The following is a 17,073-nucleotide window of genomic DNA, read 5'->3' on the forward strand; positions in this document are numbered from 1 at the left end:
TGATCCTTAGTGTATGAGTGACAGCACTGTTGGGCTGCTTCCCAGGATTGAAAGTTAGATTACCTGCTTTCTGCTCTGTTAGAGAAGTAAGAATGCTATAAAATTATGCACCCCGTCACTGTGGGGTTACTCAGTGTCAGCAGTGCCACTCTGTTCTGTGCTCTTACAGCAACTTCCAGACCTCGGAGTCTTGATTGTGGGGTTCCTAAGAGCACTCCTGCCGAAGGAGACTCGTGAGTCCTATGTTGCTGTATTAAGAAATCTTAATAAGTTGCTGCCACTAAGGATTTCAGGGCATTGCCTGATGTAAACCCTAAGATCCAAGACTGTTACTAGCTGCCTATATTTCTTTTGTTTTTCTGTCAACTGAGATGCCATTCCTTACGTACTTTACAAGGGGCTTCCACCTTTTAAGGATGCTTTAGAATTTCAGGATAAGCCAGTGATGTGGAAGTAAATATCAGTTAGTTCACTTGGTAAAACACTCAAAGCATTGGAGTCAGGAGATGATGCTCACAGGAGTTAGCCCATCCTTCTCCTGGTTTTAGTTCCTTAATTATAAAACCAAGGACTTGAAATAAATCATCTTTGACTTCTAAGCCCTGCTTTGGAGCAATGACAATCTGCAAATTCAACATGGACTAATCCTGTCTCTGAGTGCAAAGTAACATACAAAGTAACAGTTACTGCTTGTTTTGAACTAGTAGCTAATCCCTTTTCTTCATTTTGTTCAATGTTGTTTCATCCAGTAGAAGACTTCTCTGACATTTTCCAGTTAATCTTTTATAGATGACTGGTTCCACATCCCAAGTTGCTTGTACTTCTCTTTTCACCCATCTCCTGTGATGTTGTCCACTGTAGAGTTGGTGAACAAGACTGTCAGGAATCATTGCTGATTAGCTAATGTGAAATGGTACATGTCTGTTCACTGCTTTGTTACATAATTTTTTTCCTGTATAGTAAAACCTAAGGTTTTCTTAGTTCTCAAGAAACGTAGTTCTGTTTTCTAGCTAATCAAAGATTAATAGCTTTGAGCCTCCAAACATTTTTTTAATTGTTTGGGTGTAGATCTTTCTAAAAGCATTTCCATGCTCTCTTAAGGCACGCTGGACATAATTGAACCTTTTCTCGTCATGAATTATATCAAAGGCACACAATAGTACACTAGTATTGTTGTTTGCTTTTTTGAATTTCTTGGCAATTCAAAAAATCCCTTTCTCAGGGAACTGTATTCAGTATCTTGTGATAAACTATAATGGAAAAGAATCTGAAAAAGTATATATATATATATATATGACTGAATCACTTTCCTGTATACCAGAAACTAACACAACATTGTAAATTAACTATACTTCAATTAAAAAAAATTCCTTTCTTATTTTATCTCTTTTTCTGTAATCACTTTTTACTGTCCTTAGTGTGGCTGTCTGTCAAAAACTCTTTTCCCCTCGACCTAAATTACTGCTTCTAATCTACTGTGACCCTGGAACTCTGGGGACACGCTCATTAGATCTGCAGGAGTTCACAGTCTCATGGAGGTGCTTTTCCTGGCCACCATTTGGACACAAATAGAGAAACTTGTGGCAGCTATTTGACTGGTTTTCATTTGGCTGGATAACATGTTCCTTCATTTCAACTTGGTGGTCTTCCCTCTAGGTTCTTTGAAGATGTGGTTCCAGCAGTCAGGAAATGGAGAGAGGCTGGAATGAAGGTGTATATCTATTCTTCAGGGAGTGTAGAGGCACAGAAACTGTTATTTGGGCATTCTACAGAGGGAGATATTCTTGAGGTAGGTTACCCGATTACTTTGTTTTTTTGACACCATCAAAGCATAAAACAGTGAATGTGAGTGCTAAAGTTATAAGCTAAGCAGCATTCAGATAATTGCATTTACATATGCTATGCAGGTTGTAAAAAAGAAGTGGAAAAACTGGGGAATACATTGTGGAAGGGTGAAGTGTAGCTGTGGTACCAATCTTTGCATCAGGGGTTCTTAAACTTTGCTGTGCATAAGGATCACCTGGGGAGTTTGTTAAAAATGTAGATCCCTGGGCCCTGTTTCCTGGCAAATCTATATCAGAAGGTCTGGGCTACGGTTGGGAATCTGCATTTTCAAATATCTACCCTAAGTGATTCTGATGACAGTAGTATTAGAACCATATATATATATCTATATATCTCACAGATAAATAAGACCTAAGCTAGCTTGTAAATCAGCTATCTTGTCAGTATTAGAAAATCATCAACCCAAAGCAAAGGAAACTAATGGCTTCTTTTGGTTGTTTAAAGTATTAGGTAAGATGTAAAAGAGTGGCACATGCCACTGTCCCTCACAAAAGGGCACACAGACTTCTTGAATGCAGGAGAGTAAATGGTGGATTCATTTGTTTCTGGTACTTTGGAGAGAGACAGATTTTATTTTAGCAGATTCAGCATTCTTCTGTAAGAGAACTGGGCATGTTATTACACAGTGATTACTTAAGGCCTCCTATTAACATTCCTTGTACCTGAGAAAAGTCTTGCTAGCTTTTCTGTCCCACAGTCCCTACGTCCCCTGGAAGACAGGGTAGTCATTGGAAAAAGGGACTACATTTAGGACTTTAAAAAGAAATGCTGACTAACTGAATACAGGCTGAAATTAGTGATTCACAGTAGTTTACTCAGCCAACTATTTTTTTAAATAAATATTTATTGACCCTCTACCATGTGCAGAGAACACTTTGACTTTGGAGATTGTCATAGTCTCATCTTACTTTCCTGCTTTTCATCTTAGTTCTAAGTCAAATATTAAATCAGTAGTAAAACCCTTTAATTGCTTGTTAACTATTCTCCTCTGAATACAGATATAAGCTTCTTTTCTGCTCTCTCTGATGAAATAGACAATAAGGTGAGAGTAGACAGGACACAGTAATTACCCTCCGAGTTCAGTAATAAAACTTTATTCTACACTTGCTTAGTGTGAGGCAGACTTCAGAGAGAAAGAAAATATGCAAAACAATTATTAACTTTAAAAATCACAATATTAATATTACCTTAATTTATCTTTGTTAGGCTTATTTTTAGTTTGTGAAAAGTTCTGAAAATATTCGAAAGATCACATCGTAATAGCTGATCCTAAATGTGAACTTATTTTAATGACTGTTGGTTAAATTAGTAAGTTATATATTTGACCCCAATTATTTCTAAGATGTCAAGGGTATATATGAGCTCTTGGGTAGAATTTAAAAATGTTTTAATTAGAAAATGAAGGTTTCTTGAAAGTAAAGTAATAGCTTACTAATTAAGCAGTTTAGAGAAATCTGGTCATTCTGGGATCAAAAGGACAATGTTGAGAACCTTTCATCGGGTGAAACCCAGTCTAACAAGTAGTTTGAGTGAATATAGTGTTTTAAGGATAGGAAGTAGGGCATATATATTTTAAAAGATTTTGGATACAAAATTAATGCTAATGGAAGAAGGCCAAGATTATAAAATGATCTTATATACATTGAATTGGTAGTTTTCTTTTTCCAAATGTTTATTTCTATAAAACCTTAGTTTATATTTACTTTTTGTAGCTTCCATAAAATTCTCTATGAAGTAGACTTACAGGGAATATTTGTTGAGTGGATGAAGTCACTATGATTGTCGAGTAGTTCAGAGAAAAGGGATGAGAGACAGAGGGGCTGGGTTGCATGTGTGTTAGTAGCATCGTTCTTTCCCCTTCTCTGTGTCCAGCTTGTGGACGGTCACTTTGATACCAAGATTGGACACAAAGTGGAGAGTGAGAGTTATCGAAAGATTGCCAGCAGCATTGGGTGCTCAACCAACAACATCTTGTTTCTGACGGACGTTACCCGAGGTGAGTAATCTGACTTCTTGCACTGTACACTCCAGGGTGGGAGCCGAGCCTGGCACTGCACACGCTTTGCCTTCGTAAAGAAAGTTTATGTGGGTAGCCCCGGAAAATGAAGCAGGTTTATAAAAGGAAACAGTGAAACAGCCAACCCACCTCCCTCTCCATCTACCCATCCTTGGGGGAAGTGGCATTGGAAAGATGAATTTTTCTCCTTTTAACATGAAATGGGGAGATAACAGAGGCACCCAGCGGTAAGGGTGGGAAGGAGCATGCAGCCAGGAGTATGAGCGTGGGTGTGTGGCCAGTCCAGCACAGTCAGGTCACAGGGGACCTGCATCAAATGTACTTAACAGAAGTGAGATCAGCTATACACCCTCAGCAAAAAAAAAGTGAGAGAGAGAGAGAGAGAAGTCTGTAGTTGGAGCGATTTTGCCTCATTTTCCTGCTGGCTGATGAGCACTGCCCCTCAGCGAGGAGGAACCTCATTTCTCCCTTCCCTCAGATGGGCTCAGGCCCTGGGCGCCCCTCATGTTGTAAACCTCAGCCTCACTGCACACGGATCTCATGTTTAAAAATTGGCATCTTTTTTACCCAGCATGGCCCTCTTTATATGATATACAGTGCATTAGCACATGCATTATCACTGTAAGGAGTCAATGTATGAAACAGCACATACTGTACAGTATCGGCAATTTAAGTGATTTCAAGAGCAGGTTTTTTTGCGGTACGCGGGCCTCTCACTGTTGTGGCCTCTCCCGTTGCGGTGCACAGGCTCCGGACGCGCAGGCTCAGCGGCCATGGCTCACGGGCCCAGCCGCTCCGCGGCATGTGGGATCTTCCCGGACCGGGGCACGAACCCGTGTCCCCTGCATCGGCAGGCAGGCTCTCAACCACTGTGCCACCAGGGAAGCCCTCAAGAGCAGTTTTGACCAAACGTAAAGCATATGCTCAAGCATCTATCTGTATGAGAATATGAGTCCTCCAGAGAATTACAGAAGGAACCGGTAGTGAAGAAGGAAGCAAGCAGCAGCAGGCGAAGAGGTCGGGGGGTGCTGGGGGAGGTGGGGAGTCTCTGCCCCTGGCTGGCGAGGCTTTCCCAGACTCCCTCAGCTGGCTGCAGCCTTTGATCTTGTGGTCATTTTCCTTAGAGTCTGTGCGTCTCTCGGGGTCCTACTTTGGTGTATTTGTAATTGCACTTGTGTTGGAGGATAGTTTTACTTTTTTGTGTTTCTTCCATTCACCTTGGATCATAAGTTTTACCATTCGTTTACCCATAGTACAGGGCTTTGTGTACAGTGCAGCTGCTCTGATACACTACATCTATTTCACCAGGCTCAAGAAGGGAAGTAGGGAAAAGGGGCGGAGGGCAGGGGCGCTCTCCTATCTGGTGGCTCCGAGGGACTCCTGGGCCCCGTGGAAGCAGCTTCGGCAGTCTGTAGTTGACATTCCTCCCTCCAGCCCTTCTGTTCGTTGTGGCAGAACTAGAGTCACTCCCACTCACTGGGACTTTTCAGAGATGTCGCCCAAAGGCAAACCCAGGCTACTGGCAAAGGCATCTTATCTGTGCTAGCATGAGTATATTCTTTGTCTGCTGCTTTGGTTTATCATGTTAGGTACGATCTGTAGGCATATAAACAAATATATACTAATTTGTGAAGCAGTTTAAAAAAAATATCTTAACCAGCATAGGTCATCTAATGCCTTCAAGAAGTCATAATGTGTGTTCCAGAGAAAGAGTGGTAGACAGGCTTAATTCTACCTGACGTACAGTTGACATTCAGTAACCGCTAATATCTTTGTTAAATTTCAATCCTCGGTGAATCTAGACTGGAATTTTTGATCTAGGGAGATGGTAGCAAATCACAGCCATTTGTTGTTTGGAATTTTGAAAGCTCAGTAGATTTAGCGGAGACCTGCCCCTGCTACACGTCCTGGTTTGGGTCAGCCTCAAAGTGCAAGGTTCTACAAACTCATCTTATTTTTCTGCATCCTGGAAAGCTTTGCATTTGCTTGTCTTAACTGCACTGAAGGTGAGAGACAGACGCGTGGACACACAGCTTCAAGGTTCACTGTGTAACCAGCTGGCCAGGCTACACCTATGTACCAATAGCCATTTCACCTGGCCTCTGCTTTGAACTGTCAGCGTACTGTAAATGTTTGCCTGTCATATTTCTGTGTATAAACCATTTACTGATTCAAAGCTACATTTTACCCTCTTCCTTGAATGGCTTTTTGGGGCTTTGAGTGGTGGGCTGGGTAGGTCACTTTACTATCTGTGTAGATAAAGGTGTGAGGAATGATAATTTGAAGACCTTTTGCTTTGTTTTGCTCCTTATGCAAAGGAAATAGATCTCTTTCTGGTGAGTTTAGCTGGTTTAACCTGTGAATTGCTTTTCTTTAATCATTCATGTAAACAGGGCTGTTGGAGATGAAAATCCATGGTTTGCCCTATATTTAATTCCGCTAGGATTTTGATCGGTGAGTGTCTGCAGGCTTAGAATTAGAGATCTGCTTTGTAGCTGGAGCTCCCCACAAAGTCAGCCTGTCCCAAGCATTCTGGGATTGAATGCATGATTCAACCTGTGATCCCCAGACTCTCGCCTTATTCCCTGCTTTTTGGTTACCGCTAATAATTGTAACCCCTGCCCGAAGACCACTTATAGTTTCTTCATATTCTTGTCTTTAGCCACATTTTTTTTCTAGTTGCCATCAAAGTACATCATAATTTCAAGTCTTTCTCTTTTCTCTTAAGCCATATCCCAGAAATTATTCCTATTCTCTTTAGAGACTAGAGATAATCTCCAAGTTGTCTCTCCCTTGAGTCCTCTGCAAGGAGGTTTTATTCCTGCCGTTCATCTTCTGCCAGCCCCACTCCTGCTTAGGCAGTAGGGCCAGACCTGGGTTCACCTGTAGCTGGGACAGGGCCAGGCACCTGGCTACCTGCCTTGCTCTTTTCTATTGTCTCTGATCCTGTGTTTTAGTAGCACGTGTCCAGACTTCCACTGCCAAGGCAGAGTGGAAGACTAAGTTGATATCCCAAATAATACTCAAATATAAAAGAGAGAACTGAAAGACTTTTCCCTTTGGAGGGAAAGAAAAAAGAGGTCCAGGGTTTGAAGTCAACAAGTATTATTAGATAAGTGTCTCAATAATATATGAAAAGAGCAAATAGATGCTTAAGGACAAAAACTTGCCCCACGGTGATCTTGGTAAGAGGCTGAATGTGGAACGGCCACTAGTAAGTCCCACATGGATCGTGATGACTCAACGTGGTTGAGATCCTGGGTTGCTGGTCCAGAGGACTGTGCTTGAGGCAGCCAGGCTGGGAACTTGGGGTGCGTGGAAGGCAATGCCTTTGCTGCTGGAGTGAATGGCATCTGCAGAATTTGCCAGAGGTGGGGATTTTGGAGCACTATTTTTGGTCTGGGAGGTGACAGTCCTTTCATAGGAGGTGGGTAGGTGGAAGAGACAGCTCTGCCCCATTTACTCTTTCTTAGTACTGCTGCCCTTTAATTAATGCATTCCGTTGCTCTGGCTGTTTTCCACAGATTGAGAAACTACTGGGGTTTCTTATTACACCAGATCTGAATTGCAAAGAATGTGTTTCAGATTCTTCCCCAGTTTTGCTCTATCTGCCCAAGTATGCCCCATCTCTGTGACCACAGACCTGTGTCCTGTGTCCATTCTCCTACTGTTTGCACATGTACTTTATGTCTGCCTACAATTCCTCCTCTCTTGCCAGTTTTCCTTCCTTGAAATTTCTGATCAAAACTTACTATCTGTGCAGAGGAGTCATTTGTTAAATTGCAGGTCCTAATTCAGTAGTTGCACATTGGGGAACCTGACATTCTGTATTTGTAACAAGCTTCCACGTGATTTCCACACTGCTGGTCCAGGGACTACACTCAGAGCAGCAATGCTCTAGAGCAGGAGTTGGCAAAATTGTTCGGTAAAGCAGGGGATCCCCAATCCCCTGTTAGGATGCGGGCCGCACAGCAGGAGGTGAGTGGCGGGCAAGCGAGGGAAGCTTCATCTGCCGCTCCCCGTCGCTCGCATTACCGCCTGAACCGTCCCCCACCACTACCCCGGTCCGTGGAAAAATTGTCGTCCATGAAATCAGTCCCTGGTGCCAAAAAGGTTGGGGACCACTGCTGTAAAGGGCCAGGTAGTAGCTGTTCAACTCTGGTCCTTGTAATGCAAAAGAAGCCACAGATAGTACATAAGTGAGTGGGTGTGACTGTGTTCCAATAAGACCATGTTTACAAAAACAGGCGGTGGGCCATAATTTGCTGACCCTTGTTCTAGAGCACAGACCACAGAGTCTGACACACGATTTCAAATTTCACCTCTACCACTTGCTAGCTCTCAGTTTCTGCATCTGTAGAATGGAGATAGTAATACTAACAACCTCAGGGTTGTTGTGAAGATGTAGATGGGAATGGAAGTTCCAGGAAAGCAGGAACTTTGTTTTGTTCACATATCTCTGGTCCTAGAATAGTACCTGGCACATAGTAGGTGCTAAATTAATACAAGGTATTAGCTATTATCTTTCAGATGGACACAAAATGAGGAGGGGTACATAACCCAAGACATATTAGAGATATCCCCTCAAATACATAGCTTACTTAGTTTCATTTGACTAGTCCTGTTTTTACTTCCACGCAGTCACTGATCTTAAAACACTCTTAGTCCAATGAGGAGAGAGACAACAGGTAATAACATGTCAAATCATATTGTCTTGATAGGACTAAATACAGGGTGTTAATGGAGCACATAGGATGTTCTAATACAGATGGTAGTAGCTCTAGAAGATAGAATATTTGAGCTGAATTTTGAAGAGTAGGAATTTGCCAGACAAAAAAGATGGGCAGTCTAGCCAAGTGTTGTGACATGTTTGGGCTCCAGGTGTGAGAGTAGGTATTTCAGCCTGATTAGATCCTGGGATTCCATTTGCCCCATATCTATTTAATTGGTATTATTCCTGACAGCCTGTCCTTTGGGAAACAGCTCAGTTCTCTGTAGGACTGATGGGAGGGAATGGAAGAAAGCTGTGGACATGGCTCTGTCTTTGTGCATTCATAAGTACTTAATAAAGCTTAGAAGTCTAGGACACACTGCCCTCCTTGTCTGTCAGTACAGTTAGTTATGCGTTTGAAAAAAATTTTTATGGAAAAATTAAAAATTATATAAAAGAATAATAAGTCCACCCCCTGTGCTTGTCTTTTAGCTTCAACAGTTACCAAATCTGGACCAGACTTATTTGTTACATTCCCACATCCCTCTGATTATTTTGAAGCAAATCCCAAACATCATATTCTGCCATTTCTGACACATATTTGGATTTTCGCAGAGGCCAGCGCTGCTGAGGAAGCTGACGTGCACGTAGCTGTGGTGGTGAGACCTGGCAATGCAGGGTTAACAGATGATGAGAAGACTTACTTCAGCCTCATCACGTCCTTCAGTGAACTGTACCTGCCTTCCTCAACCTAGAGGAGGAGTTCTAAGGAAGACCAAACTGTCTTCACAGAGTTGTCCCTGTAGTCTAGTTTTATTCTAATGGTAAAAGTAACTTACTTAAAAAATACATACATACACATACATAAGGTATGTAAGTGTGTGTATGTTCAAATTACCTTTCACAAGCACGTAAGTGGGAAAAAGAATCTCAGTTCAGTGAAAAGGAAACTTATTTAAAGATGATGCTTTATATGTAGAAATTGTTTGAAACCACAGCTCTAACCATTATTGAGGGCGAAATATAGTTGATAGAAGAAGTTACTACTATACAGGTCAAATGTGTTATGTTTATCAAGTCATGTACCAAAATAGAAAGGTAGGTTTGAGAAGTTACTCAGAAGCCTGGTTATTTTAAAAACTAGAAGTATTTCGAAGACATTCCTAGTAATAATCTACTCCTCTTTTAAATTGTGAGTTAGAAGATTACAGCAACTGAATTTCAAGCTATTAACCTTCCCTATTTACAAATGACAAAGCTATTTGTTTCTGCTCCAAAAGAGAGCAAAGTTGGGAAAGGAAACTCATTTGAGTCTTGATTAATCATATACCTGTTACTTAAGAAACTTGCTAATCGTTGTGGTACCCACAGCAAGCAGTTGCCTTACCAGTGAAAAAGATGCACTAACGTAACAGCTAAAATAGAAATGTGCTTCCTAATGTTTAACAAAACAGTCCTAACCCTGCCACTTATCACAGATTTCAGAGTTAACCTTGCTAACTACTTCTTAGCACAGTTTGAGAACATATGTTAACTGCTGTTTACTATTAAAAAACAAAAGTTTTGCTGAAATTTGTCCATAAGACCTAGAAGAGCCCTAATATCTAATGTTTTCTCTGAAATGGATATGAGAAATGTAAATTTTATAACAGCATTATTTATCCTAGTTCAGCCTAATAGGATGTCGTGTCAATTTCATGTGGTAATTAATAAAAACATTTTCTTCTTTGCTCAGTTGTTGTTTTTTTTAAATAAATTTATTTATTGTATTTATTTATTTTTGGCTGCGTTGGGTCTTCGTTGCTGCGCGCGGGCTTTCTCTAGTTGTGGTGAGCGGGGTCTACCCTTTGTTGCGGTGTGCAGGCTTCACATTGCTGTGGCCTCTCGTTGCAGCACGTGGGCTTCAGTAGTTGTGGCTTGCGGGCTCAGTAGTTGTGGCTCGAGGGCTCTAGAGCGCAGGCTCAGTAGTTGTGGCTCATGGGCTTAGTTGCTTTGCGGCATGTGGGATCTTCCCGGGCCAGGGATTGAACCCGTGTCCCCTGTGTTGGCAGGTGGATTCTTAACCACTGCGCCACCAGGGAAGTTCCTTCACTCAGTTTTATGTAGGTTTGCTTACTGCCATAAGCAGAAGAGAAACTGAAGAGAGATTGGACAAATAAGAATTTTAGTTTAGTTTTTTGCCTTAATCTTGTGTGTGTTTGTGATATGTGTGAATATGCATGTGTGTGTTTTAATGGAATGCCAGTAGAAAATCACTGACTATCATTTGAGTTATATATACATATATGGCTAACCTTAGTGGTTATTATTTCATTTGGATAGTAAACATTCAAGATATGAGTAGATTTCTTAGATTTTTGAGAATCTTATATTTGAGGTATATAAGATAATGCTTGAAGGAGGCAATTATTCTCCTAATTAATCAAGAAAAACTAATGAATCCTGGAGGAATAATTTTGGGGATGCTTTGAATAAGGAAAAGGAAGTAGCCTTGCAAATATGAGAGGACAGGGAATGTAAAAGATTTTATGTTGACAGTTATTATCTTCTAGTAGCTAATGAAGAAATCTAAGGACTATGAAGATACAGAAGAGTAGTGAAAGGGGAATAAATATACGTAAATCTTAGAAATGGGAGTAATTTGTAAGTGATGGTAAAGCCCAAATGGTAATTAAAGGATGAACTTCATATAGTTTCTGAAAAAGTTTATGAGAAGGTGAAAGAAAAGGGGTCTCTTAATGATAGTAAATGAACAATTGGAAAATTAAGGAAGGAAAGAAAGAAAATTATGCACCAGGGACTAGATTAGAAAGGAATTAAAGGAAAAGGAGGATGCTCAGTATCTAGCCAGCAGAGAATTGAGCTGGAGAAGTATCTTAGTCCATCTAGGTTGCTGTAACAGGATTCCAGACACTGGGTGGCTTATAAACAACAAAACTTTATTTTTCACAGTTCTGGAGGCTGGGAAGTCCAAGATCAAGGTGCTGGCAAATTCAGTGTCTGGTGAGAGCCTGTCTCCTCACACGTGGCTGTCTTTTTCACAGTAAGCTCACATGGCAGAAGGGGTAAAGCAGCTTTCTTGGGCCTCTTTTATATGGACACTAATCCCATTCATGGCCCCAAAGGCCTCCCAAAGGCCCCACCATCAATACATCACCTTGGGGGGACACTAACATTGTCTACAGCAAGAGACATTTACTATCCATGATAAAAAAGGTACCAGAAAAACTGTAGTTTATACTGAGTAGCTGAAGATGGAAACAGATTAAAAAATTAAGAGAAAGTTGCAATATCAGATTCAGTTCCTCAGAGTGGGCTGTGAAGGAAGGGAAAAAGAAGGTGAGTGGAATATTTCTGAGGTCTTAGGAAACGCATTCATAATTAACGTGATGGAAAAGGATCTTAGGAAGAACTTGAGTCATAAAGTAGGCTGGTCATGAGGAAAGGAAAAATGCCTAGAGAGTGGGTAGTGAGCTAGGAGGTGAGTCCAGTTCAAATCATGATCCTTAGTAAGGGAAAGGGGAAAAAATTCTCACCTCTGCAATTTCCGGAAACAGACAAAGTTACTAAATTTTCTCAGCATCTTGTCTGCAGAGAATGCAGGGGACAAAGGTCTCTTAAAGTTGTGGCTCTTGTTATTTCTATTTGTTAATCCAGATCTGCCTTAGTTGTGCTCTTTCCCTCGGGGGCACTGATTTCCAATCTTGGGTCAAAACCCAAGTTGGTTTCTTAGAAGAGAAGCCTCAGGCGTCTCTAATCTTATCAGCACTTCTGTGGTAGCAGGGCTTTCTGTTTGGCCTTCTGCAAGGCAGGCTTTAGTTGCTAAGCCCAACTGGTGTCCAGTTCATGGTGGCACAAGAAGTTGAGAGCCCAGCGTTTTTCACCAAGACAGGTGCACAGCAGGCTTTGCCCAGCAGATGGTGCTGTTTCTCTAGAGACTAGCAAGTGTGAGGCCTCCCCAGACACAGCAGATGGGAGCTAGGAGGTAGCATTAAGAGAGGAAAATGAGTATATTTATTCTTAAAAACCATAACATGGGGCTTCCCTGGTGGCGTGGTGGTTAAGAATCTTCCTGCCAATGCAGGGGACACGGGTTCGAGCCCTGGTCCAGGAAGATCCCACATGCTGCGGAGCAACTAAGCCCGTGCGCCACAACTACTGAGCCCCCATGCCACAACTACCGAAGCCTGCATGCCTAGAGCCCGTGCTCCACAACAAGAGAAGCCACCGCAATGAGAAGCCCACGCACTGCAACGAAGAGTAGCTCCACTCGCTGCAACTAGAGAAAGCCCACACGCAGCAACAAAGACCCAATGCAGCCAAAAAAAAAAACCAAAAAATCATAACATGATATTGCAAAAGTCAGAGTAGTTTTGAAAAAATGGCAGTAATCCTGAATGAAATCTACCCACTAATATTTCTCTTCCCCCCTTATTCCCTAAGTCACATTTTAAAAAAATCAGTGATTTTTGGATAGCTGGTTTTTCCAGCTGCAGTGTTAAAATGGACTTGTTTTGGGGTTTAAAAAAAAACCCATTGGAGTACAAAGTTGAATGTAATGTATGCCAAAAGAATTTGTAATTCCGAGCACCCAAGCCTAGATGGTAAACTGCTGTTATCCTCAACTTAATATTTAAGAAGAATTTGTAGTTTTTGTTGAAACATTGGAGTAACTCTAACAGAAGTAAAATGCACTCTGCTTGCAGATTTTACCTAAGTTATTCATGCAAATATTTATTGAGCATCTACAGTATGCTATAAGGGGACAAAGTCCCTCCCTACTCTCATGGTACATCCATTTTTGGAGGGAGCAGTCAATAATAAACAGCAACAGAAACTTAGACACCAGTAAGTGCTCTGCAGAGAAACTAGGGTAGAGTGGCTTTTTACAAAGGGGATGCTAAAGAAGGTGACATCTAATCTAAACATAAAAGAATAGATATTTGAGAAACTAGAAGGAAGAGCATTCCATGAAGATGGAACAGCATGTAGTAAAGATCTAGGGCAAAGCTTGGCCTATTCCAGGAATTGAGAGAAGGCCAGTGGCTGGATGCCATCAGAGAAGTGGGCAGAGCCAGATCATTAGGGCTTGGTACCATGGTAAGGAGTTGGGGTTGTTTTCTAGGTGTGGTGGGAAGCCACTGGAGAATTTTAAATGGAAGATGGCGTGATGTGACTTACATTTTTCAGGGAATTCTCTGTTGGATGGAGAATGGATTATAGGTGGGCAAGAGTGGATGCAGTTAGATATATCAGGGTTGAATGCCAAGGCAGAAACTGCTTTAGGTATTTTATTCAGAGAGGGGTTTTAAAGAAAGAGCGAGACATTTACAAAATTGATGGGAAGGACTAGAGTAGTAGTAGTGGGGGGCTACTGCTGGGCTACAGAGCTGAAGGACTCCCACAGTAGTTGAATCCAGAGCTCAGGAATCCTGCCATCACTGACACTGTGCCTCATATCCACAAAGCTGGCCAGATACTGGAATACCAAATTAACCCTTACAACTTCCTCCAAGCACTGGTACTCTGTGACCTCGCTTACCAACAGCAATACCAATAGGAAGATTGCCTCTGTCTTCCTTCTCTTTACAAATATTGTGCTAGTGCTTTTAACTGGCAGTAGATTCTAACCCAGAACTCTACATGTTAGGGTGTCTGGGACATGTTTTTAGGTTTATAACCTCCAGTTCATGAATAAAATGGTGCTTCAGAGAGACAGTTTGCTGTATCTAAGATAGAAGGCTATTGCAGTAATAAAGGTAAAGGATGGTGGTGGCTTGGCTTAGGGTGGCAGAAGTGGAAATATACGGAAGTGGACACATTCAGAGTATGTTTTAGAGGTGACAATGATAGCACTTGTTTATTGATTGGATTTGGTAGGATAACTTCTAGACTTTTAGCTTGAGCAGTTGGATAGGTGGTGCCACTGACATAGCACGTAAAGTGTGAAATGCCAGGGTAAATGTGACCAACAAGCAGTTGAATTTAAGTCTAGAGCTGAGGGTCTTGCCCTGGCTGGAGATCAGATTTGTGAGCTCATTGGCCTGGAGATGCTATTAGAAGCTATGGGATGTGGGCACATAAGAAGAGACTGTTGATAGAAGGCCTAGACAGAGCCCTTAGTCTCCAACGTTAGAGATCAAGCTAAGGAGAGAAACCAGCCAAGGAGATGGAAAAGGATTGGGCCTGGAGGAAGGAAAATCAGGAGAGAAGCATGAGGGCCAAATGAAGAAGGGGGTGCTCAAATGTGTCAGTGCTGGTAAGAATTCACGTCATTTGAGAATAGCAGTGGCCCTTGGATTGGACAAATGCAGTCTCAGTGGAGTGGTGGGAACAAAAGTATGATTAGTTTAAGTTGAGATAATATGAGGTCTAACTAAAGATTTATCAATTTTGTGGATCTTTTCAAAGAAGCAACATTTGGGTTTTTTGCTTCTCTATTTTATTTGTCTCTAATCTTCATTATTTCCTTCCTTCAGCTTGTGTTGGGTTTAGTTTGCTCTTCTTTTTCTAGTTCCTTAAGGTTCTCTATTTTATTTGTCTCTAATCTTCATTATTTCCTTCCTTCTGCTTGTGTTGGGTTTAGTTTGCTCTTCTTTTTCCAGTTCCTTAAGGTGGGTGGTTAGGTTATTGCTTTGAGATCTTTCTTATTTTTTGAAATATGGTCATTTATAGCTGTGAATTTCCCTCTGAGTACTGCTTTCACTGCATCCTATAGATCTTGTGTTTTCATTTTTGTTCATCTTGAAGTATTTTCTAATTTCTTTGTGATTTCTTCTTTGAACAATTGGTTGTTTAAGTGTGTGTTGTTGAGTTTCCACATATTTGTGAATTTTCTAAATTTCCTTCTGTTATTGGTTTCTAATTTCATTCCATTGTACTTGGAGAACATACTTTGTATGATTTTGATCTTTTAAAATTTTTTGAGACCTGTTTTGTGGCCTAACATATGGTCTGTCCTGGAGAATGTCCTCTATGCCATGGAGAAGAGCATTGTATTCTGTTGTTAGGTGGAGTGCTCTGTAGATGTTCACTAGGTGTAGTTGGTTTATAGTATTGAGTCTTCTGTCTAGTTGTTTTTCCATTGTTAAATGTAAATGTGGAGTATTGAATTCTCAATCTATTATTGTTGGACTATTTCTCCCTTTAATTCTTGTCTGTTTTTGCTTCATTTACTTTGGTGCTTTGTTTTTGGTGTATATATGTCTATAATTGTCATATCTTCTTGATGGATTGGCCCTTTAACATTATCATGAATAAACTTTTTTGTGTCTTGTAACAGTTTCTGTCTTAAAAGTCTATTTTGCCTAATGTTACTCTGACCACTCCAGCCCTGTTTTGGTTACTGTTTACATGGCATATCTTTTTTCATTTTTTAATTTTCAACCTATTTTTACCTTTATTTTTATTTTATTTTTTTTTGCAGTACGCGGGCCTCTCACTGTTGTGGCCTCTCCCGTTGCGGAGCACAGGCTCCGGACGCACAGGCTCAGCGGCCATGGCTCACGGGTCCAGCCACTCCGCGGCATGTGGGATCTTCCTGGACCGGGGCACAAACCCGCGTCCCCTGAATCGGCAGGCGGACTCTCAACCACTGCGCCACCAGGGAAGCCCTATTTTTATCTTTAAATTGAAAATGTGTTTCATGGAGACAGAGTATAGCGGATTATGTTTTAAAAATCCATTCTGTCAGTCTCTGCCTTTTAATTGAAGATTAATCCACCACATTTCATGTAATTACTGATAAGGACCTACTTCTGTCATTTTGCTGTTGGGTACAAACTTGTAACTAGAAGATGAATAAGTTCTGGAGATCTAACGCGCAACATTGTGATGATGGTCAACAATACTGCATTATATACTTCAAAATTGATTTCTATATTTCTTATATCTTTTTTGTTCCTCAGTCTTCCATTGCTGACTTCTTTTGTGTTAAAGAGGTAATTTTTAGTATGCCATTTTAGTTTGCTTGTTGTTTCTTTTACACTATATTCTTGAATTATTTTCCTAGTGGTTTCTCTGGGGGTTATAATTAACATCTTAGTTTATACCAATCCAGTTCTAATTACTACTACCTTAATTTTAATAGGATATAAAACTTGGCTCATATGTAACTCCATCCCCCCCACACTTATGTTGTTGTCACAAATTACATCTTTATTGTGTGCCTATCAACATAGATTTATAATTATTTCTTTATGCAGTTGTCTTCTAAACCAGATAGGAGAAAAAAAAGGAGTTACAAACAACAAACATATTTATATTTTCTTTTAATATTTACCTGTTGTATTAGTTTTCTAGGGCTGCAAAATACCACAAATTGGGTGGCTTAAAGCAATAGAAATTTATTCTCACAGTTCTGGATGCCAAAAATCTGAAGTGAAGGTGTCAGCAGAGTTGGTTCCTTCTGGAAGCACTGAAGCACTGAAGGAGAATCTGTCCCTTGCCTCCTAGCTTCTCATGACAGCTGACAACCCTTAGCAGTGCTTGGCATGCAGAT

General features: G+C 40.9%; 1 protein-coding gene across 3 annotated transcripts in view; it reads left to right on the forward strand.

The window, feature by feature from the left end:
- ENOPH1 (enolase-phosphatase 1) overlaps positions 1-10,303 on the forward strand; it is a 36,392-nt gene extending 26,089 nt beyond the window's left edge. For all 3 annotated transcript variants that reach the window (XM_067736389.1, XM_067736387.1, XM_067736388.1), the window contains exons 4-6: positions 1,657-1,789; positions 3,718-3,841; positions 9,189-10,303. In XM_067736389.1, coding sequence (XP_067592490.1) covers positions 1,657-1,789; positions 3,718-3,841; positions 9,189-9,328 — 397 coding nt within the window. In that variant the 3' untranslated portion in view covers positions 9,329-10,303. The remainder of the gene's footprint in view (positions 1-1,656; positions 1,790-3,717; positions 3,842-9,188) is intronic.
- Positions 10,304-17,073: the final 6,770 nt, after the last annotated feature.

Source organism: Pseudorca crassidens, chromosome 4, assembly GCF_039906515.1.
Source record: "Pseudorca crassidens isolate mPseCra1 chromosome 4, mPseCra1.hap1, whole genome shotgun sequence".
NCBI lineage: Eukaryota > Metazoa > Chordata > Mammalia > Artiodactyla > Delphinidae > Pseudorca > Pseudorca crassidens.